Source organism: Salvelinus namaycush, chromosome 3 (assembly GCF_016432855.1).
Source record: "Salvelinus namaycush isolate Seneca chromosome 3, SaNama_1.0, whole genome shotgun sequence".
NCBI classification, from domain to species: Eukaryota; Metazoa; Chordata; class Actinopteri; order Salmoniformes; family Salmonidae; genus Salvelinus; species Salvelinus namaycush.
Window position 1 is genome coordinate 85805767 of NC_052309.1, and position 23414 is coordinate 85829180.

General features: G+C 42.4%; 1 protein-coding gene across 1 annotated transcript in view; it reads right to left on the bottom strand.

Annotated features, from left to right (window-relative positions):
- Positions 1–885: 885 nt before the first annotated feature.
- The window catches only part of LOC120041549 (metalloproteinase inhibitor 2-like), a 30788-nt gene continuing 8259 nt past the window's right edge, over positions 886–23414 (bottom strand). The window contains exons 2-5 of the mRNA XM_038986427.1: positions 4396–4496; positions 4181–4289; positions 3397–3521; positions 886–3213 (exon numbers count right to left, since the gene is read on the bottom strand). Of these exons, the coding sequence (XP_038842355.1) occupies positions 3016–3213; positions 3397–3521; positions 4181–4289; positions 4396–4496 (533 nt within the window). The 3' untranslated portion in view covers positions 886–3015. The remainder of the gene's footprint in view (positions 3214–3396; positions 3522–4180; positions 4290–4395; positions 4497–23414) is intronic.

Genomic DNA, 23414 nt, shown 5'->3' on the forward strand with positions numbered 1-23414 from the left:
ATCAGATGACCTGGCCTCCACAATCACCCGACTTCAACCCAATTGAGATGGTTTGGGATGAGTTGGACTGCAAAGTGAAGGAAAAGCAGCCAACAAGTGCTCAGAGCCGGCCAAAATCCATCTCGCTCCGTCTTGTCCCACTGCCGGCCACTGGGCTTCCTCTCATCATCATATTTGGTGGTGAGTGGAAACGCCAAACGGATGCTTCAGATTCATACATCCGGTGAAACATATGGCTCATTGTTCTATCTGTGGTAACATGCTGGAAATCCAGAGGATTTCATTGATTGATATAATTGAAAACCCAGTGCTTGGCTGTTATGTAACAACATGAATGATGGCATATTATTATGGCATGTCTGGCACACCACAAGACATAAGCCTTCCTTGTTTTCTGTATTTCTTGTTTATCATTTCGCAATAAATGTATCATACCCCCCAATTTAAACAAAATGAATATAAGAATATGAATCACTTATTGTGCATGTCCAATCTCAAATATGAGATGTCCTCAATTAAGAATGTGCACTTTTGAATCTAACATAGCCTTGAACTGTCACATAAACATTAATGGACCTCTACCATTTTCAATGACCCCTACACTAAAGTTTATTCCATCCCGTGATTTTGACTGCTTTTCTTCATGTGGAATGTAGTAATAATTGTAAATTTCCAGTGTATTCCAGAAGAGGGCACTCTGTAATCAAATACAGTCAACACGGGCAGGCACAGATCTGTCAGCAGGAGGAGCCATTGTACCACCATAAAAATTCAGCATGACTAACAACTCAAATATGGGCATAATAATAATTATAATAATGGGTGAAATATTGTGTCATATAAATTGTGCTGCACAATTGCTGAACAAGTAAATAAACACAGATGTATATCTAAACTTTTATTTGTATCATTTGTCCATTGTCTGAAGATACCATACAGTTCGAATGATACAAGGAGTCATATGCATGCAAAAAATTGTGTTGCTTCTCTACACACCAGTCTCATGTGGATCTAGCACGAGTTGTCCATTTTCCTTCTACTTTTCTGCTAGTATTACATAAAGAGACACTTACTAATACAGAATTGATACCATGTACATTACAGGAGAATTTAATATGTTTTACGTGGATATACACGTTTTGAGTTATATGATACAGTATCCCTGTCCTGTAGGCAAATGATTGATCAGTTATTATAGCAGTACAACATTGTGTTCAGTTTTCACTGAAGTAATACAACAGTAATGGTAGATGAACCTCTTGTAGAGGACGGGTCATGATGAAGCAGAGAACAGGTAACCAACAAGCTACTCTGACAGGCTGGGTTCAAACCCAGGTGTCCAATGCACCACAAGACTATGTTAGCCCGCTAAGCTAAAACCTTGGCAATAGCTTGGGGAGCTAATGCAAGTCTTCAGTGGAGATTATGGCATGCTACAATATGGATCTGTTTTGTGAAGTAACTACGTGTACTGTAAAGTGAACAGAAAACTGCACAAAACATATTCCCTTTACCCCAATCACAATTCGAGAATATTCACACACAAAAAAAGTTTGTGTTTTCTACAAAGAACACATGTAATTTGCAAAAAGGCATAACGAATCTCCCAATTTCTCGAATGAAATATGTTCTTACACAGAGGCATTACACCGAGGCATTACACCAAGAGACATACAAAACAACCAAAGCAAAATATTATAATTATACCAGAACTAAACAAATATAAAATACGTACATAACAAACAAATGGAAGATTCAATGACTTTGTTTTCAGACTGTACTGTGTGGCATGTGCAGTGTAGTTATATAAACATAGCACTGTGTGAACCAAAGCAGCCAGGTTTACAGTCTCCGTTGCAGAGAAATCAACAAAGGGTTTTGTCCATAGTAAGACCTCAGATAAGCCAGTTAATATTATAATACGAATGATGAAGCAGTTGTAGTTATACGACACAGTGCCTTCAGACAGTGGCACTTTTTTTTTTTTTAGACCACTCCTGTCTAGTACATTAAAATTAACAGAATATTTATCCCACCGAAGAATATACACCAAGAATAATATTATCAGACTTAAAGCAAGGAAGAAATAATCTGAGCAGTGGAGGCTGGTGGGAGGCTGGTGGGAGGACGGGCTCATTGTAATGGCTGGAATGGAATAAATGGAACGGTATCAAACCAGACGTTTGACTCGTTCAATTTATTCAATACCAGCTATTATAATGAGCCCATCCTCCTATAGCTCCTCCCACTAGCCTCCACTGAATCTGAGTCATGTTTAATTTGGTCAATGACATTACAAAACTGAAGCCCTGGTTTCGACCCAAACTACTTCAGGGCTACGTTCCGTAGGCAAGTGTTGAATGTTGTAGGCAAAGGTTGAATGTTGCAGATAGAAATGCCATGAATAGAGCTTACATGATTCCTTCCTTTATGTCAGAGAAACATGTTTGTTCTTCATGTATATAACATACGATCTGAACGTTCTACAATATTGTGCCCAGCTGAATATGCCCCAGGCTTTAGGAATGGTATTTTTCAGGAATAATGTTCTATTTAGAAACACGACCACATTGGCCAACAACACTTTGATATCACCCTTTTGGGTTTCAATAACACCTTTGGTTCCAGTTTAAAAGCGAGCGACAAATGAACGGCACAAGATCAATTAATACTTGAAGCTCTATATTTGATTTGTAGTTTATTTTTATTGCACTTGTACAAGAAGTGACCAGTAAGAGCTTTTAGAGAGGTGGGGGGTCAGAAAGTGCCATTTTCTCCAGATTGTTGCTCTCTTGCACACTGACTATTTCCTGCAACCTGTCACCTGACCTCTCTATGTGACATCACAACTGGACAAGTCAATATGGGTCTTGTAATTCATTTTTATTAACTACTTTACTGATTCACTTAATCATAATTATTTGGATTTGTAGCTTTGTGTACTTTTATTTTCTCCATGTATTAATTGCAGACATCTTTAGTCACTCTAAACAGTGAGTGGAAGGCCTGTAGAGTTTAGGGGTCTTCAATATCCAGAAACTCCTTCTTGGGTGGTGCTATTCCCCTGTACCAGGCACAGGACCCATCGCTCCTATTGATACAGGCAAAGTGTTGGGCCTGGGGACCGCTGTGGCTCTTTTCCATCACCCAGTCCGTCCACAGACACTCCTCTGGGGCGCTGATCGTACAGGGGATGGAAGTGCAGCGGATGATCTGTGGATCGGAGCAGAAAGAGAGAAAGACATAGATCACCGACTGATCATTACCCCAATTCTCTAGCGTTTGCCAATGTGACCAGAGTACTCCTTTTATTAAGAAAATGTGCTGTGTAAATATTGAACAAAACTGGTGTACTGTAATATTCCTATAATTTTCATCAAACACACCCACACACACCTTGCACTTGCAGCCACTCTCATAGCGTTGAGTCAAACTCTTCTTTTGTGTGGCACTCATGGCCTCCCAAGACTCAATAAAGTCACACAGTGTTACATGCATGGTTCCATCAGTCTCCAGCTTGCCTGCAGACAGAGAGGAGATAGTGAGTCTATGTCCCATAGAGAAAACATACTGATACAGACAGGAACACTGGAACTCTTCGAGTGGGTAACACTTTATAATAATTTGAATAAGCATTCATAAAGTAGTGTACATAAATACTTCAAATCAATTAGTATTTCAATATTTATAAACATTTATAAGAATTATAAAATGGTTAATTCATAAGCATGTATAACATTTGTCATGATTCATTTAGAAATCTGCAGTTCAAACAATAACAAAGCAGACTCCCCGTCCCTGGTTTGGTAAAAAGCTGAGGGATGGGGCTGAAGAAACGTAACCACTCAAATTCATAGACAGAGCTATGGATGCAAACACTGACCATGTGATTAAAATGAAAACAAGCTTGTATTTTGGGGTCTGATAGGGTACAACAGTTGAACTAAGGACATTACTAATTTACAAGCTATATTCTTCAAGAATCAATGGGTATACATCATTAATTTAAAAAAAGTTATTATAAATTGAAAACCTGAAGTTGTACCAAAAATGTATTGTTCTAAAGCACTTGTTTTCTCATACAGCATGCAGTCAGTGGGATGGTCATAATGCTGTAAGCATTTCTTGGCAGTTGAACCAGTGTTGGCAATAGATCTTGGTAACATAGTGAGAACCGCACCTGTGAAGAGATACTCCTTGTTGCCGTTGGTTTCCAGAGTAACGCCACAAACGGCTGAGGAGGGTGCAGTGAAGATGGCGTCGATATCCCGGTCAGGACCTTTGAACATCTATCCAATCACAAGGAGAGGAAGAGAAGGATCTATCAAACATGTCCATATGCAGGTCTGAACTTCACTGATTGCAGAAACCACTTAATAAAAAGGCTGATCATACCTTGATCTGTTTGATGTCGTACTTGATCCTCTTGATGGTGTTGCCATAGACGTCATTACCAGCCTCAACCACTTTCTTTCCAACCACCTTTGCCCTGATCACTAGAAGAGCGAAAGAGAGGGAGACATGGTTTAACTCTACTGAAATAATCTATTTCCGTTTTACTGGTCAGTCAGACACTGACAGTTTATGGATGTTATGGGATTAAGAGAACAACAGTAAAATGCTTTATAGACCCACGTTTTTACCGTCTGTTCAGACTGTGCATAAGTGTAGACTGTCTGGGTGTAACATTTTGGCTAGGTTTGCTCCAAAACAGATGAAAGTCCATTTTCCCTCCTGGTCCTAGATTCCTCGCTCTGGTCGTTTGTTTCTCCTTTAATTCAACACGCCTGGTTTAACTATGCTGCCCTGCCTTTTAATTCAACACGCCTGGTTTAACTATGCTGCCCTGCCTTTTAATTCAACACGCCTGGTTTAACTATGCTGCCCTGTCTTTAATTCAACACGCCTGGTTTAACTATGCTACCCTGTCTTTAATTCAACACGCCTGGTTTAACTATGCTGCCCTGTCTTTAATTCAACACGCCTGGTTTAACTATGCTGCCCTGTCTTTAATTAAACACGCCTGGTTTAACTATGCTGCCCTGCCTTTAATTCAACACGCCTGGTTTAACTATGCTGCCCTGTCTTTAATTCAACACGCCTGGTTTAACTATGCTGCCCTGCCTTTAATTCAACACGCCTGGTTTAACTATGCTGCCCTGTCTTTAATTCAACACGCCTGGTTTAACTATGCTGCCCTGCCTTTAATTCAACACGCCTGGTTTAACTATGCTGCCCTGTCTTTAATTCAACACGCCTGGTTTAACTATGCTGCCCTGTCTTTAATTCAACACGCCTGGTTTAACTATGCTGCCCTGTCTGGTCTACAGATGTTCAGGTGCCAACCAGGTGCTGGTAGGAAGACTGAGGCACGTTTCATCAGCTGTAATCTGAGAGAGGAATGTGCCTGCCTGGCCTGCTCTGAGGAAGCTAGTCAGCAATCTTTTGGAAAATTTAACCAGAATGCACACATGCGCACAGGAAATCAGTCACACACTAGACATTGTCACACACTGTCGGACCCAGGCCCCTCCTCCCGGTAGAAGGTGCTGACAGCGACACAAACCAGCCTCTCTTTTCTTCTTTCTCCTCATTTCAGTCTGATTCAGGAGATTTTTAAAGGATTTGTTGTTGGACAAGGAAGGAAGAAATAGGCAGAAAGGTTGGAGTGGAAAAACATGGTCCTTGCCAAACAGTTGAACTTCCTCTGTAACGATGTTAAGTTCCCTCTATTCCACAGCTGTCTATCATCATTAGGACCAGTACACCACATATATGTACTTGTTGCTTCATCACTGGAATTAAGGTTTGTTTTTGTTTTGCAGACATCCTGATCTAATGAAACTACAGTAGACTGGGTTTTTACTAATAGCTGTACCAGCTACTTAAAGGGGACATTACACTCCATTGTCAGAATTGGTCAGAGGTTTACAGACCTCAAGATGGCTCCACATCCCCTGCCATCGGTTGTGCAGAGCCAACTATGCCTCAACCAAAAATGAATTGAAAAGATAAGCACCACAAATACGGAAATTATATGGTGCTCATCTTTTCCATTCATTAGGGATTGCGGCATGTAGCTGTATCTACACAATACATAGCCTGGGATGTGTATTTATGGATCTACACAATACATAGCCTGGGATGTGTATTTTTGGATCTACACAATACATAGCCTGGGATGTGTATTTATGGATCTACACAATACATAGCCTGGGATGTGTATTTATGGATCTACACAATACATAGCCAAGTGCAACATAGCTTCAGCGTGTAAATCAGCTAGAAAGATGTGTCGGCATCGAGTAATTGTCTCTGGCCCCCTCCCAGTTAGGGGGAGTGACGAGCTCTACAGCAGAGTCTCAGCACTCAATCGCTGGTTGAAAACTGTTTTCTGCCCCTCCCAAAAGATAGAATTTGTAGATAATTGGCCCTCTTTCTGGGACTCACCCACAAACAGGACCAAGCCTGACCTGCTGAGGAGTGACGGACTCCATCCTAGCTGGAGGGGTGCTCTCATCTTATCTACCAACATAGATAGGGCTCTAACTCCTCTAGCCCCACAATGAAATAGGGTGCAGGCCAGGCAGCAGGCTGTTAGCCAACCTGCCAGCTTAGTGGAGTCTGCCAATAGCACAGTCAGTGTAGTCAGCTCAGCCATACCCATTGAGACTGTGTCTGTGCCTCGACCTAGGTTGGGCAAAACTAAACATGGCGGTGTTCGCCTTAGCAATCTTATTAGGATAAAGACCTCCTCCATTCCTGCCATTATTGAAAGAGATCGTGATACCTCACATCTCAAAATAGGGTTACTTAATGTTAGATCCCTCACTTCAAAGGCAGTCATAGTCAATGAACTAATCACTGATCAAAATCTTGATGTGATTGGCCTGACTGAAACATGGCTTAAGCCTGATGAATTTACTGTGTTAAATGAGGCCTCACCTCCTGGTTACACTAGTGACCATATCCCCCGTGCATCCCGCAAAGGCGGAGGTGTTGCTAACATTTACGATAGCAAATTTCAATTTACAAAAAAAAAAATGGCGTTTTCGTCTTTTGAGCTTCTAGTCATGAAATCTATGCAGCCTACTCAATCACTTTTTATAGCTACTGTTTACAGGCCTCCTGGGCCATATACAGCGTTCCTCTCTGAGTTTCCTGAATTCCTATCAGACCTTGTAGTCATAGCAGATCATATTCTAATTTTTGGTGATTTTAATATTCACATGGAGAAGTCCACAGACCCACTCCAAAAGTCTTTCGGAGCCATCATCGACTCAGTGGGTTTTGTCCAACATGTCTCTGGACCTACTCACTGCCACAGTCATACTCTGGACCTAGTTTTGTCCCATGGAATAAATGTTGTAGATCTTAATGTTTTTCCACATAATCCTGGACTATCGGACCACCATTTTATTACGTTTGCAATCGCAACAAATAATCTGCTCAGACCCCAACCAAGGAGCATCAAAAGTCGTGCTATAAATTCTCAGACAACACAAAAATTCCTTGATGCCCTTCCAGACTCCTTCTGCCTACCCAAGGACGTCAGAGGACAAAAATCAGTTAACCACTTAACTGAGGAACTCAATTTAACCTTGCGCAATACCCTAGATGCAGTTGCACCCCTAAAAACGAAAAACATTTGTCATAAGAAACTAGCTCCCTGGTATACAGAAAATACCCGAGCTTTGAAGCAAGCTTCCAGGAAATTGGAACGGAAATGGCGCCACACCAAACTGGAAGTCTTCCGACTAGCTTGGAAAGACAGTACCGTGCAGTACCGAAGAGCCCTCACTGCTGCTCGATCATCCTACTTTTCCAACTTAATCGAGGAAAATAAGAACAATCCAAAATTTATTTTTGATACTGTTGCAAAGCTAACTAAAAAGCAGCATTCCCCAAGAGAGGATGGCTTTCACTTCAGCAGTAATAAATTCATGAACTTCTTTGAGGAAAAGATCATGACCATTAGAAAGCAAATTACGGACTCCTCTTTGAATCTGCGTATTCCTCCAGGGCTTAGCTGTCCTGGATCTGCACAGCTCTGCGAGGGCCTGGGATCGGGAGAGACACTTAAGTGTTTTAGTACTATATCTCTTGACACAATGATGAAAATAATCATGGCCTCTAAACCTTCAAGCTGCATACTGGATCCTATTCCTACTAAACTGCTGAAGGAGCTGCTTCCTGTGCTTGGCCCTCCTATGTTGAACATAATAAACGGCTCTCTATCCACCGGATGTGTACCAAACTCACTAAAAGTGGCAGTGATAAAGCCTCTCTTGAAAAAGCCAAACCTTGACCCGGAAAATATAAAAAACTATCGGCCTATATCGAATCTTCCATTCCTCTCAAAAATTTTAGAAAAAGCTGTTGCGCAGCAACTCACTGCCTTCCTGAAGACAAACAATGTATACGAAATGCTTCAGTCTGGTTTTAGACCCCATCATAGCACTGAGACTGCACTTGTGAAGGTGGTAAATGACCTTTTAATGGCGTCAGACCGAGGCTCTGCATCTGTCCTCGTGCTACTAGACCTTAGTGCTGCCTTTGACACCATCGATCACCACATTCTTTTGGAGAGACTGGAAACCCAAATTGGTCTACACGGACAAGTTCTGGCCTGGTTTAGATCTTACCTGTCGGAAAGATATCAGTTTGTCTCTGTGAATGGTCTGTCCTCTGACAAATCAACTGTACATTTCGGTCTTCCTCAAGGTTCCGTTTTAGGACCACTATTGTTTTCACTATATATTTTACCTCTTGGGGATGTTATTCGAAAACATAATGTTAACTTTCACTGCTATGCGGATGACACACAGCTGTACATTTCAATGAAACATGGTGAAGCCCCAAAATTGCCCTCGCTAGAAGCCTGTGTTTCAGACATAAGGAAGTGGATGGCTGAAAACTTTCTACTTTTAAACTCGGACAAAACAGAGATGCTTGTTCTAGGTCCCAAGAAACAAAGAGATCTTCTGTTAAATCTGACAATTCATCTTGATGGTTGTAAAGTCGTCTCAAATAAAACTGTGAAGGACCTCGGCGTTACTCTTGACCCTGATCTCTCTTTTGACGAACATATCAAGACTGTTTCAAGGACAGCTTTTTTCCATCTACGTAACATTGCAAAAATCAGAAATTTTCTGTCCAAAAATGATGCAGAAAAATTAATCCATGCATTTGTTACTTCTAGGTTAGACTACTGCAATGCTCTACTTTCCGGCTACCCGGATAAAGCACTAAATAAACTTCAGTTAGTGCTAAATACGGCTGCTAGAATCCTGACTAGAACCAAGAAATTTGATCATATTACTCCAGTGCTAGCTTCCCTACACTGGCTTCCTGTTAAGGCAAGGGCTAATTTCAAGGTTTTACTGTTAACCTATAAAGCGTTACATGGGCTTGCTCCTACCTATCTTTCCGAGTTGGTCCTGCCGTACATACCAATACGTACGCTACGGTCACAAGACGCAGGCCTCCTAATTGTCCCTAGAATTTCTAAGCAAACAGCGGGAGGCAGGGCTTTCTCCTATAGATCTCCATTTTTATGGAACAGTCTGCCTACCCATGTGAGAGACGCAGACTCGGTCTCAACCTTTAAGTCTTTACTGAAGACTTATCTCTTCAGTAGGTCATATGATTGAGTGTAGTCTGGCCCAGGAGTGTGAAGGTGAACGGAAAGGCTCTGGAGCAACGAACCGCCCTTGCTGTCTCTGCCAGGCCGGTTCCCCTCTCTCCACTGGGATTCTCTGCCTCTAACCCTGTTACAGGGGCTGAGTCACTGGCTTGCTGGTGCTCTTTCATGCCGTCCCTAGGAGGGGTGCGTCACTTGAGTGGGTTGAGTTACTGACGTGATCTTCCTGTCTGGGTTGGCGCCCCCCCTTGGTTTGTGCTGTGGTGGAGACCTTTGTGGGCTTTACTCGGCCTTGTCTCAGGATTGTAAGTTGGTGGTTGAGGATATCCCTCTAGTGGTGCGGGGGCTGTGCTTTGGCAAAGTGGGTGGGGTTATATCCTTCCTGTTTGGCCCTGTCCGGGGGTTTCTTCGGATGGGGCCACAGTGTCTCCTGACCGCTCCTGTCTCAGCCTCCAGTATTTATGCTGCAGTAGTTTATGTGTCGGGGGGCTAGGGTCAGTTGGTTATACCTGGAGTACTTCTCCTGTCTTATCCAGTGTCCTGTGTGAATTTAAGTATGCTCTCTCTAATTCTCTCGTTCTCTCTTTCTCTCTGAGAACCTGAGCCCTAGGACCATACGTCAGGACTACCGGGCATGCTGACACCTTGCTGTCCCCAGTCCGCCTGGCCTTGCTGCTATTCCAGTTTCAACTGTTCTGCCTGCGGTTACGAAACCCCTACCTGTCCCAGACCTGCTGTTTTCAACTCTTAATGATCGGCTATGAAAAGCCAACTGAGATTTATTCCTGATTATTATTTGACCATGCTTGTCATTTATGAACATTTTGAAAATCTTGGCTCTCTCTAATTTTCTCCTTCTCTCTTTCTTTCTCTCGGAGGACCTGAGCCCTAGGACCATACGTCGGGACTACCGGCCGTGGTGACTCCTTGCTGTCCCCAGTCCGCCTGGCCTTGCTGCTATTCCAGTTTCAACTGTTCTGCCTGCGGTTATGGAACCCCTACCTGTCCCAGACCTGCTGTTTTCAACTCTTAATGATCGGCTATGAAAAGCCAACTGAGATTTATTCCTGATTATTATTTGACCATGCTTGTCATTTATGAACATTTTGAAAATCTTGGCTCTCTCTAATTTTCTCCTTCTCTCTTTCTTTCTCTCGGAGGACCTGGGCCCTAGGACCATGCGTCGGGCCGCCCGTGGTGACTCCTTGCTGTCCCCAGTCCGCCTGGCCTTGCTGCTATTCCAGTTTCAGCTGTTCTGCCTGCGGTTATGGAACCGCCACCTGTCCCAGACCTGTTGTTTTTCAACTCTTAATGATCAGCTATGAAAAGCCAACTGAAAATTATTCATGATTATTATTTGACCATGCTTGTCACTTATGAACATTTTTGAACATCTTGGCATAGTTCTGTTATAATCTCCACCCGGCACAGCCAGAAGAGGACTGGCCACCCCTCATAGCCTGGTTCCTCTCTAGGTTTCTTCCTAGGTTTTGGCCTTTCTAGGGAGTTTTTCCTAGCCACCGTGCTTCTACACCTGCATTACTAGCTGTTTGGGGTTTTAGGCTGGGTTTCTGTACAGCACTTCGAGATATTAGCTGATGTACGAAGGGCTATATAAAATAAAATTGATTGATAGCCCGGGATGTGTATTTATGGATCTACACAATACATAGCCTGGGATGTGTATTTATGGATCTACACAATACATAGCCTGGGATATGGACTTTCCTCAACACAAGATCACTTTTGAGATAAAAATAAATACATTTGACAAACTTTGACTTTAGAGTGTAATATCCCTTTAATATGAACATCTCTTCTATTGGTTTTTAAAACCATAATTGTACCACTGCCTAGCAACAAACAAAGGGCAGTGTGGAAAACGCTGCTATGAATGAAAGATGAGGTTCACCTCAGTGCAGTCCAGCCCTAGCTGCCTTCAGCTGTGAATCAGACTGGAGACTAATGTCAAACAGATGTTTACTTTGAGTTCAGTCGTCCAATTTCCCAAGGTGGCGACCGCAGGTACGGCTAAGACCAGTCTTTTAGGGAATTTATACTTTGTCTAAGAAGTATGAAGCATGTGCCTTAATTGGATTACAATACGGACCGAGAATAACATTTCCTTTTAAGGTTTTACAGAGTCAAACTGTTGACAGGGAGAACGGAGAGGGAGGGACAAAAGAGAACGAGAGAGAGAGAATACTAGGAGATAGGATGTGAGAGTGATGGAGGAATGTAGAATATCTCCAGGCAGGGAAACAGAGTTAAGGAGTGGCTTCAATAGCTATCATGCTGCAGTTGTGGAATCATCCTCATCACCATTTCATGTGTTTAGAAAGAGACAGGACAGCAATACCAATACCATATGCTAGCAGTGATATTCAGAGAGAGAGAGGAGAGACAGGGCGAGAGAGAGACAGGGCGAGAGAGAGACAGGGGAAGAGAGAGACAGGGGAAGAGAGAGACAGGGGAAGAGAGAGACAGGGGAAGAGAGAGACAGGGGAAGAGAGAGAGAGAGAGCGCGAGAGAGAGACGTCAACAGGATCGACAGAGGGAGAAGAGTCAACTAAGATCAAGTTCATAGCCAGGAAAAAGCACTAAACTAAGGCTGCATGGTTTGCTGTGTGCATCAGAACAGCTCTGAGAGGGCAGCCCTTGCAGTCATACAGACTCTAACCACAGGGCACACACTGTTTAAATCAACGTGGTTTCCTCGTCCTTTCAATGAAATTACATTGAACCAACGTGGAATAGAGATGGAATTGACGTCTGGGCCCAGTGGGTAAGGTCTACACACAGTCTCACTATAGTCGACACACAGTGGTGGAAAAAGTACGAAATTGTCATAATTGAGTATAAGTAAAGATAACTTAAAAGAAAATGACTCAAGTAAAAGTGAAAGTCGCTAAGTAAAACACTACTTGAGTAAAAAGTACATTATTGTCTTTAGGAATGTAGTGAAATACAAGTAAAAGTAGTCAAAAATATAAATAGTAAAGTACAGACAACAAAGAAAACTACATAAGTATTACTTTAAAGTATTTTTACTTATGTACTTTACACAACTGTCTGCACACAGTCTCACTATAGTCTACAAACAGTCTCAGACGGAAGCACAGAGCACCTTTTCTCTGAGGCCACACACACACACGACACCAAACATGCCCAGGGAACCCCACAGTTCTGCACTGAGTGATCCTTGCAGAATGATCGACTCACGCACACACACTCCCTCTTTCCCTCTGTGTTCCACACTCTGCCATTCTGAAACACACAGTTGCTAGTGTTACAGCCCCATGGACAACCAGTGTAGGGAAACCCTCCTGCTCCTCCAGGTCCATGGGGATTGGTGGTCATCCCCTTGACCGGAGTGTGCAGAAAGAATCCTCACTGGCTGAGCAGGAATCAGACACCGGACACTTTTCCCTCCTATGGTAAAGTAAGTCAGGTGGAATGTTCCAAAGGCACCAAGCAAGGATATATTGATTGACTGGACTGTGGAGTGACACAGTTGTGCTGCCTCACTTGGATTGGTGGACAATGCTGTCGGTCTGAAATGTACTGTGAAACTAGTCTGCTCTTGGAAATGAGAGCTGGGTTCTGTGTACATGGCTAATACAGTACTCTCCTCATGTAATATAATTTTGTCAATTTGGTATTTCCTTTTGAAAATACACTAACATGATTGGATTGTGACATGTAATCTCCCTCTCCATTGAACCTGAGCAGATCATGAGTCCTACCATTTCCAAATTCCAACTCCTAACACCATCCGATTTTCCAATCACCAAACCTACAAAGAATTAACTGAGAAAGTCCAGAAACAAAGTAATACATTTAATCTTCCTCAGGTTTAAATCCAAAAGGTTTAACCTCTAGCTGCCACATTTATGTCTAACAGCGGGGATAAAAATGCACCTCCTGTCTGAATGACCGGATGGTTACCAGTAGCCATCCATCAGATTCATTACACTATAGAGCTGCTGGAACAGTGGGGCTGCTATTGGAAGTCTCACAGTGGTTTTATGTGTCCCTTGGGGCCATTTGAGGCTGTATTTGGTTGACACACTACATCAGTGTAATTGGATGGGAGATGTGATGCATGTTACGCAGTCTGCTCTCATTGGCCCTGTGCCTTAACAACAGTGTGCACTGTTTAGTCAAACACCATGCTTTGCCTGGCCCCCAAGGTGAGCAGAAATGAGGTACCACCGTGCTGGAAAGGGGGGGGGGGGGGGGGGGTACAGGCAGCACAGTATGGATGGACACTGAAAAGGGCACTCAAAAAATATGACTTAAACAAGGCATTGATAAAGCCTGTTGACAAGATGTTCAAAGAGGGTAGATTTACCAGGAAGTGGCTCATCATAAACCAACTCCTTCTTGTTCACTCTGACTGCCCCCCCTAAACTGAATTAAAGGGTAACACTTTACAATAAGGTTACAGGTTTATAAAGGATTTATAATCAAATTAATTGTTGACAGTCAATTAAACATTTTACAAGTCATTAAAAAGTTAGAACTCATTGATTAAAATTGTGAGACAATCATTCAAAAAAAGGAACACAAAGGGAGCACTCAATTACGGCTCTGGAAAAATCTGACATTTGTTTTAAGATTCCAGGTACCCATTCAGTCTTACATTGTAAAACAGCATTTCCCAAAAACTTTCAATTTCAAGTTCATTTCTAATCTATGGGAAGGCTAAATGACTCATCCTAGTAACTTTCTCAGACTACTACGCAACTCCACCGTGCAGAGGTGAAACCTGGGAGAGTCCACTGAATGATGATTATGACTAACATGGAGTGTGTGGTGTGTGTCCAATTCTAACCAGAGTTGCACACCAGTTGATTTGCGCTCGGTCTCAAGATAAAATCATTGTAGGAAATGACAATGTTAACTGGAAACAGTTGACCATAGATAAAACCATAGATAAAATCATTGTAGGAAATGACAATGTTACCTGAAAACAGTTGACCATAGATAAAATCATTATAGGAAATGACAATGTTTACTGGAAACAAGATGGCCAAAGGCTGTGAAAAAGACAAGAAGAATTATCTGGCAGGCTGGCACAAGATCAGGAGTGGTTGTGGAACAGAGTGTACGTTCTAATTGTCCTCTTTCACAAACAACAGACTATTTGGGATAGTTGCTTGGTCATAAGCAAACATTTTATAACAATATGCAGATGGGAAAAATGTCCATGCTTGTCATTTAATTGTAGAGGAGGAGAAGGGTTCTGGTTCAGCCAGTGGCTGACAATTCCTGCCCTCTATTCCTGCCCTCTAAAGACTAACAAGACAGGCACTGGAGTGGGATCCACAGGGTTGGACATCGAGGAAGACATTGAGAAGAACCAATGAAGAAGGGATGAAGAGGGTAGGAACTAGGATTCACCTGGAATGAAGTTAAGAAAACTGCTCTGAACTGGGTTTGCTGGAGATACACTGTTGAGGCTCTTTGCTCCACTAGGGGCTAAAATGATTAAGTAAAATCAAAAGAAAGACAGTAAATTACCATTTAGCAGATGCTTTGATCCAATCTAATCCTTATTCCATATACAGTATACCATTTAGCAGATGCTTTTATTCAATCTAATCCTCATTCCATATACAGTATACCATTTAGCATACGCTTTTATCCAATCTAATCCTCATTCCATATACAGTATACCATTTAGCAGATGCTTTTATTCAATCTAATCCTCATTCCATATACAGTATACCATTTAGCATACGCTTTTATCCAATCTAATCCTCATTCCATATACAGTATACCATTTAGCAGATGCTTTTATCCAATCTAATCCTCATTCCATATACAGTATACCATTTAGCAGATGCTTTTATCCAATCTAATCCTCATTCCATATACAGTATACCATTTAGCAGATGCTTTTATCCAATCTAATCCTCATTCCATATACAGTATACCATTTAGCAGATGCTTTTATCCAATCTAATCCTCATTCCATATACAGTATACCATTTCGCAGATGCTTTTATCCAATCTAATCCTCCTTCCATATACAGTACCATTTAGCAGATGCTTTTATCCAATCTAATCCTCATTCCATATACAGTATACCATTTAGCAGACGATTTAATCCAATCTAATCCTCATTTCATATACAGTACCATTTAGCAGATGCTTTTATCCAAAGCGACTCAGTCATGTCCCCATACGTAATATTATTTATTACGTATGGGTGGTTCTGATAATCGAACCCACTATCCTGATGTTGCAATCGCTATGCTCTACCAACTGAGCTTGCTGCCTCCGCAGCAATGCCAAATTCATCAATCCACTCAAACCAAACAATTAGCTCTCACGTCAAGTGTTCCCCATTGTGTCCCTCAATCATTTTGGAGAATCTACTAGGAATTAAATCTAATGGTTGTCCATAAACTCAACAGGAACTGTCCTCAGGGAACTGTGTGTTGCATGTCATCCCACCTCTTCACTAACTGAAACAGCAATCTGGTTTATGGTACATTTCTCTGAAACGTCAAGTATAGCTGCTCATGTTGTAGTGCTGCCAAAGACCCTCAACCGTCCTGTCTTACCATACTGCACAGGACAGACTGTACCAGTACTCAACCGTCCTGTCTTACCATACTGCACAGTACAGACTGTACTAGTACTCAACCGTCCTGTCTTACCATACTGCACAGGACAGACTACATCAGTCCTCAACCGTCCTGTCTTACCATACTGCACAGGACAGACTACATCAGTCCTCAACCGTCCTGTCTTACCATACTGCACAGTACAGACTGCATTAGTCCTCAACCGTCCTGTCTTACCATACTGCACAGTACAGACTATCAATCCTCAACCGTCCTGTCTTACCATACTGCACAGTACAGACTGCATCAGTCCTCAACCATCCTGTTTTACCATACTACACAGTACAGACTGTACCAGTCCTCAACCGTCCTGTCTTACCATACTGCACAGGACAGACTGCATCAGTACTCAACCATCCTGTCTTACCATACTACACAGGACACACTGCATCAGTACTCAACCATCCTGTCTTACCATACTACACAGGACAGACTACATCAGTACTCAACCATCCTGTCTTACCATACTACACAGGACAGACTACATCAGTACTCAACTGTCCTGTCGTACCATACTACACAGGACAGACTACATCAGTACTCAACCATCCTGTCTTACCATACTACACAGGACAGACTGCATCAGTACTCAACCATCCTGTCTTACCATACTACACAGGACAGACTACATCAGTACTCAACTGTCCTGTCTTACCATACTACACAGGACAGACTGCATCAGTACTCAACCATCCTGTCTTACCATACTACACAGGACAGACTACATCAGTACTCAACTGTCCTGTCGTACGATACTACACAGGACAGACTGCATCAGTACTCAACTGTCCTGTCGTACCATACTACACAGGACAGACTGCATCAGTACTCAACTGTCCTGTCTTACCATACTACACAGGACAGACTACATCAGTACTCAACTGTCCTGTCGTACCATACTACACAGGACAGACTGCATCAGTACTCAACTGTCCTGTCTTACCATACTACACAGGACAGACTACATCAGTACTCAACTGTCCTGTCTTACCATACTACACAGGACAGACTGCATCAGTACTCAACTGTCCTGTCTTACCATACTACACAGGACAGACTACATCAGTACTCAACTGTCCTGTCTTACCATACTACACAGGACAGACTACATCAGTACTCAACTGTCCTGTCTTACCATACTACACAGGACAGACTGCATCAGTACTCAACTGTCCTGTCTTACCATACTACACAGGACAGACTACATCAGTACTCAACTGTCCTGTCTTACCATACTACACAGGACAGACTGCATCAGTACTCAACCATCCTGTCTTACCATACTACACAGGACAGACTGCATCAGTACTCAACTGTCCTGTCTTACCATACTACACAGGACAGACTACATCAGTACTCAACTGTCCTGTCTTACCATACTACACAGTACAGATGCATCCATCCTCAACCGTCCTGTCGTACCATACCGCACAGGACAGACTGTACAAGTGCATGAAATAAAATGAAAAAGGTGCCGGCCTGCTTTAATTTCACAATGCCGGTATTCATGTTTTACAGCGACTAACCTAGAGGTGTCGATACTCAAGCAGTTAAATTCTGGTAAAGTGCTGGTAAGCCTGATGAACACTGTTAAATTCTGGTAAAGTGCTGGTAAGCCTGATGAACACTGTTAAATTCTGGTAAAGTGCTGGTAAGCCTGATGAACACAGTTAAATACTGGTAAAGTGCTGGTAAGCCTGATGAACACAGTTAAATTCTGGTAAAGTGCTGGTAAGCCTGATGAACACAGTTAAATTCTGGTAAAGTGCTGGTAAGCCTGATGAACACAGTTAAATTCTGTTAAAGTGCTGGTAAGCCTGATGAACAATGGCCCAATTCAAGCACTCGTCTGTGTTAGCTATCCACTCAAGACTTCAAAAGCATGGAAATATCATCTCACTTAGTAGAATGAACAACCGTTAGCCAACCTATCCGCGTGATAAACAAACAGCCCAGCCAAACCCTGAGTACATAAGGAGCTGTTGTGATCTCAAAGCTGGCGCAGGTTTTGCTTTGGACAGAAAAGGATGTGGTTTTAATGGTATCGTCTGTTGACACAGCTTGCAGCAGGGCCTGTCTTCAGAGCAGAAACCAGTCAGCCTACTTTTTCCAGATTCCATTTGCATTCCTTTTCCCCAAATCTCTCCATAGGTACACACCCCTCCAACTAGAAGCAATACGGGGCAGCGGACTGCTTGGTCAAATGCATGACTGGCATAACATCTGACCGTCGAGCGGCATCGAAGGGCTCCGTAACCGGTCAGCCCTGACGGGAGGATTTCAATTGATGTGGATGGAAATGGATTTGCTTCTGTTCAATCCCTTCTCATGATTGAATAAACTGTCTGGAGATGCCAATTAGAAGAAGACTTCCAGTATATTCAGTACATGGCGTTGTTATCGCAGTAGTCCACAAGGAGCGAAGAGGATATCAAGTTCATATGTTTCAGTACATGGAGTTGTTATCGCAGTAGTCCACAAGGAGCGAAGAGGATATCAAGTTCATATGTTTCAGTACATGGAGTTGTTATCGCAGTAGTCCACAAGGAGCGAAGAGGATATCAAGTTCATATGTTTCAGTACATGGAGTTGTTATCGCAGTAGTCCACAAGGAGCGAAGAGGATATCAAGTTCATATGTTTCAGTACATGGAGTTGTTATCGCAGTAGTCCACAAGGAGCGAAGAGGATATCAAGTTCATATGTTTCAGTACATGGAGTTGTTATCGCAGTAGTCCACAAGGAGCGAAGAGGATATCAAGTTCATATGTTTCAGTACATGGAGTTGTTATCGCAGTAGTCCACAAGGAGCGAAGAGGATATCAAGTTCATATGTTTCAGTACATGGAGTTGTTATCGCAGTAGTCCACAAGGAGCGAAGAGGATATCAAGTTCATATGTTTCAGTACATGGAGTTGTTATCGCAGTAGTCCACAAGGAGCGAAGAGGATATCAAGTTCATATGTTTCAGTACATGGTGTTGTTATCGCAGTATTCCACAAGGAGCGAAGAGGATATCAAGTTCATATGTTTCAGTACATGGAGTTGTTATCGCAGTAGTCCACAAGGAGCGAAGAGGATATCAAGTTCATATGTTTCAGTACATGGTGTTGTTATCGCAGTATTCCACAAGGAGCGAAGAGGATATCAAGTTCATATGTTTCAGTACATGGAGTTGTTATCGCAGTAGTCCACAAGGAGCGAAGAGGATATCAAGTTCATATGTTTCAGTACATGGAGTTGTTATCGCAGTAGTCCACAAGGAGCGAAGAGGATATCAAGTTCACATGTTTCAGTACATGGAGTTGTTATCGCAGTAGTCCACAAGGAGCGAAGAGGATATCAAGTTCATATGTTTCAGTACATGGAGTTGTTATCGCAGTAGTCCACAAGGAGCGAAGAGGATATCAAGTTCACATGTTTCAGTACATGGAGTTGTTATCGCAGTAGTCCACAAGGAGCGAAGAGGATATCAAGTTCATATGTTTCAGTACATGGAGTTGTTATCGCAGTAGTCCACAAGGAGCGAAGAGGATATCAAGTTCATATGTTTCAGTACATGGTGTTGTTATCGCAGTAGTCCACAAGGAGCGAAGAGGATATCAAGTTCATATGTTTCAGTACATGGCGTTGTTATCGCAGTAGTCCACAAGGAGCGAAGAGGATATCAAGTTCATATGTTTCAGTACATGGCGTTGTTATCGCAGTAGTCCACAAGGAGCGAAGAGGATATCAAGTTCATATGTTTCAGTACATGGTGTTGTTATCGCAGTAGTCCACAAGGAGCGAAGAGGATATCAAGTTCATATGTTTCAGTACATGGCGTTGTTATCGCAGTAGTCCACAAGGAGCGAAGATGATACCAAGTTCATATGTTTCAGTACATGGCGTTGTTATCGCAGTAGTCCACAAGGAGCGAAGAGGATATCAAGTTCATATGTTTCAGTACATGGCGTTGTTATCGCAGTATTCCACAAGGAGCGAAGAGGATATCAAGTTCACATGTTTCAGTACATGTCAGACAGACAATGAAATACTCCACTCCTGGAATTGACTGTACACCTCTGCCTAAAGACAAAAAAAGGAACCAAGTGGCCTTGGTGGTCTAGCTTGATGTGCTACCACCTACAGAACATACACCTACCAGTGTCAGCATGGGTTCAAATGTCACCTGCTGCCTGTGACATTAGTGATGGGCGGGGTCGATACAGTTACATATCGGGATACTATTTTTTTATGATATATTGTATCGTTTTGACTATATCGCAATATTATTTTTGCGCTAGTTGGCTGTACTTGCACCAAAACACCAGTGTTTTCAGCACTTTAATTTCCATGACTGATTTCTCTTGTCCCTCTGCAGAAGACAAATGGTGAGCAATATTTTTGGAGCATCAAAACACAATAAAATCACAGTATCGAATTGCAATACATAAAGAATTGTGAAAATCGCAAAACATATCGGATCGACACCTAAGTATGGTGATAATATTGTATCACGAGGTCCCTGGCAATTCCCAGCCCTGTACGACACACTCGCTTCCCGTCTTTCGTACTCTCTGTCCTCTGTCCAGTACAAAATACTGAAGCTCCTTTAAAGAAAGTGACCGAAGGCGCCGTCCCTCCTCTTGCCTGCCACCCCACCAACCTACAATGGACCACACGAAAACTAGGTTGACACTGTCATTCGTGCCAGTCACCTTTGCTGAGAGGGCAGGAGGTCCCAAATTGAACCTCTTGCGTTAAGAAATGCGATGTATCCTGAAAATAGGGACCAGCACCAAACTAGTACACCAGGCCTAATGAGGTCACCTCTAAAGCAGGCCAAGGATTTATTTCATCAGAATGGTTTGTGTATAAAAATACGCCTTCAACATAGCTTAGCCCGTTAATGGCATTGGGAAAATTACAAAGAATATTGTCTGATTTTCAGTGGTGAAAATCGACCAAGGAATTGACAGAGAGTAAAAATCCTTCCAGAGGTTATGGGTTTACACAGCTGTATTTTAAAAGGCAGTGTGTGGCAGGGACTTTCCCAACAGGTTCAGATGCTTGGTCAGGCTCTTCATTGACCCTCTATTTCCTCATTTCCATCAGACGGGATGACAATGTCATTGCAACGTGACCACGTTGCCAACTTCAAGGCATCGTTGTGCAATAGAAAAACAAACAGTGTCCAGTGTTCACATACTAGAAACCGTTGACAGTAAAATAACCCATTCTGACCATGGTTTGTGCATTTCACAGCATAGTTGGGGTCAATTCCGTTTCAATCCAGTCAATTCAGGAAGTAAACTAAAAGCCCTAATCTTCCTCAAATTGGAATTTCAGTTTACTTTCTGAATTGACTGAATGGAAATTGGATTGACTCCAACCCTGATTCACAGCCTTTTAGAGTAAATGAAATTAAAGTGCAATGAAAAGACTGTTCCGCTTTTGACCTTAAACCTAAACCTTATTCTGCTGCACTAATCTCATAAACAGGATTGTGTTTCTACATCAAACGAGCTAAAGGACAACATAGGAATAAAGTGGAATCATATTACACAGGTTCTACGCCCCTCGCATGTTTTTTTTATTTTTTAAATGTAACCTTAATTTAACTAGGCAAGTCATTTAAGAACAAATTCTTATTTACAATGACGGCCTACCCCAGCTAAACCCAGACAACGCTGGGCCAATTGTGTGCCGCCCTATGGGACTCCCAATCACGACTGGATGTGATACAGCCTGGATTTGAACCAGAGACTGTAATGATGCCTCTTGCACTGAGATGCAGTGCCTCAGACCGCTAGACATCGCGAGCCCAGGGGCTACAGGGGCTACAGTCCATTACGGATTACAAAGGAAGACCCAGGAGTGATCTGCCCAACTATGCCTCTCTACCAGACTAACTCAACGCATTTAACGCACGCTTCGACAATAACCACACCATGCCATGCGTGAGGCCCCAGAGGACTGGGGGATCTCGCTCTCCGAGGTCGACTTGAATAAGGTCTTTAATCAGCTCCACACTCGCAAGGCAGTGGGATGGTTTTCCAAGGTGCGTTCTCAGAGCATGAGCAGATCAGCAGGCAGGCATATTCACTAATTTTCAACCTCCCCATTCCTGTTCCATCATTCCTGTTCTATCATTCCTGTTCCATCATTCCTGTTCTATCATTCCTGTTCTATCATTCCTGTTCCATCATTCCTGTTCCATCATTCCTGTTCCATCATTCCTGTTCTATCATTCCTGTTCTATCATTCCTGTTCTATCATTCCTGTTCCATCATTCCTGTTCCATCATTCCTGTTCCATCATTCCTGTTCCATCATTCCTGTTCTATCATTCCTGTTCTATCATTCCTGTTCCATCATTCCTGTTCCATCATTCCTGTTCCATCATTCCTGTTCCATCATTGCTGTTCCATCATTCCTGTTCTATCATTCCTGTTCCATCATTCCTGTTCTATCATTCCTGTTCTATCATTCCTGTTCCATCATTGCTGTTCCATCATTCCTGTTCCCAAGAACTCTAAGGCTTCATGCTACAACAACTACCACCCTGTAGCCCTCACATCTAATCATCAAGTGCTTTAACAGGCTGGTTATGGCACACATCAACTCCATCATCTAATCATCAAGTGTTTTAACAGGCTGGTTATGGCACACATCAACTCCATCATCTAATCATCAAGTGCTTTAACAGGCTGGTTATGGCACACATCAACTCCATCATCTAATCATCAAGTGCTTTAACAGGCTGGTTATGGCACACATCAACTCCATCATCCCAGACCCACTCCAATACGCATACCGCCCCCCAACAAAGTCATAAACGATACAATCTCATTTGCACTGCACACTGCCCTCACCCACCTTGACAAGAGGAATACCTACTGTACCAGTCAAAAGTTTGGACACATCTACTCATTCAAGGGTTTCTTTATTTTTACTATTTTCTACATTGTAGAATAAGAGTGAAGACATCAAAACTATGAAATAACACATATGGAATCATGTAGTAACCAAAAAAAGTGTTAAACAAATCAAAATATATTTAATATTTGAGATACTTCAAAGTAGCCACCCTTTGCCTTGATGACAGCTTTGCACACTCTTGACATAATAACAGAAAATAGTACAAATAAAG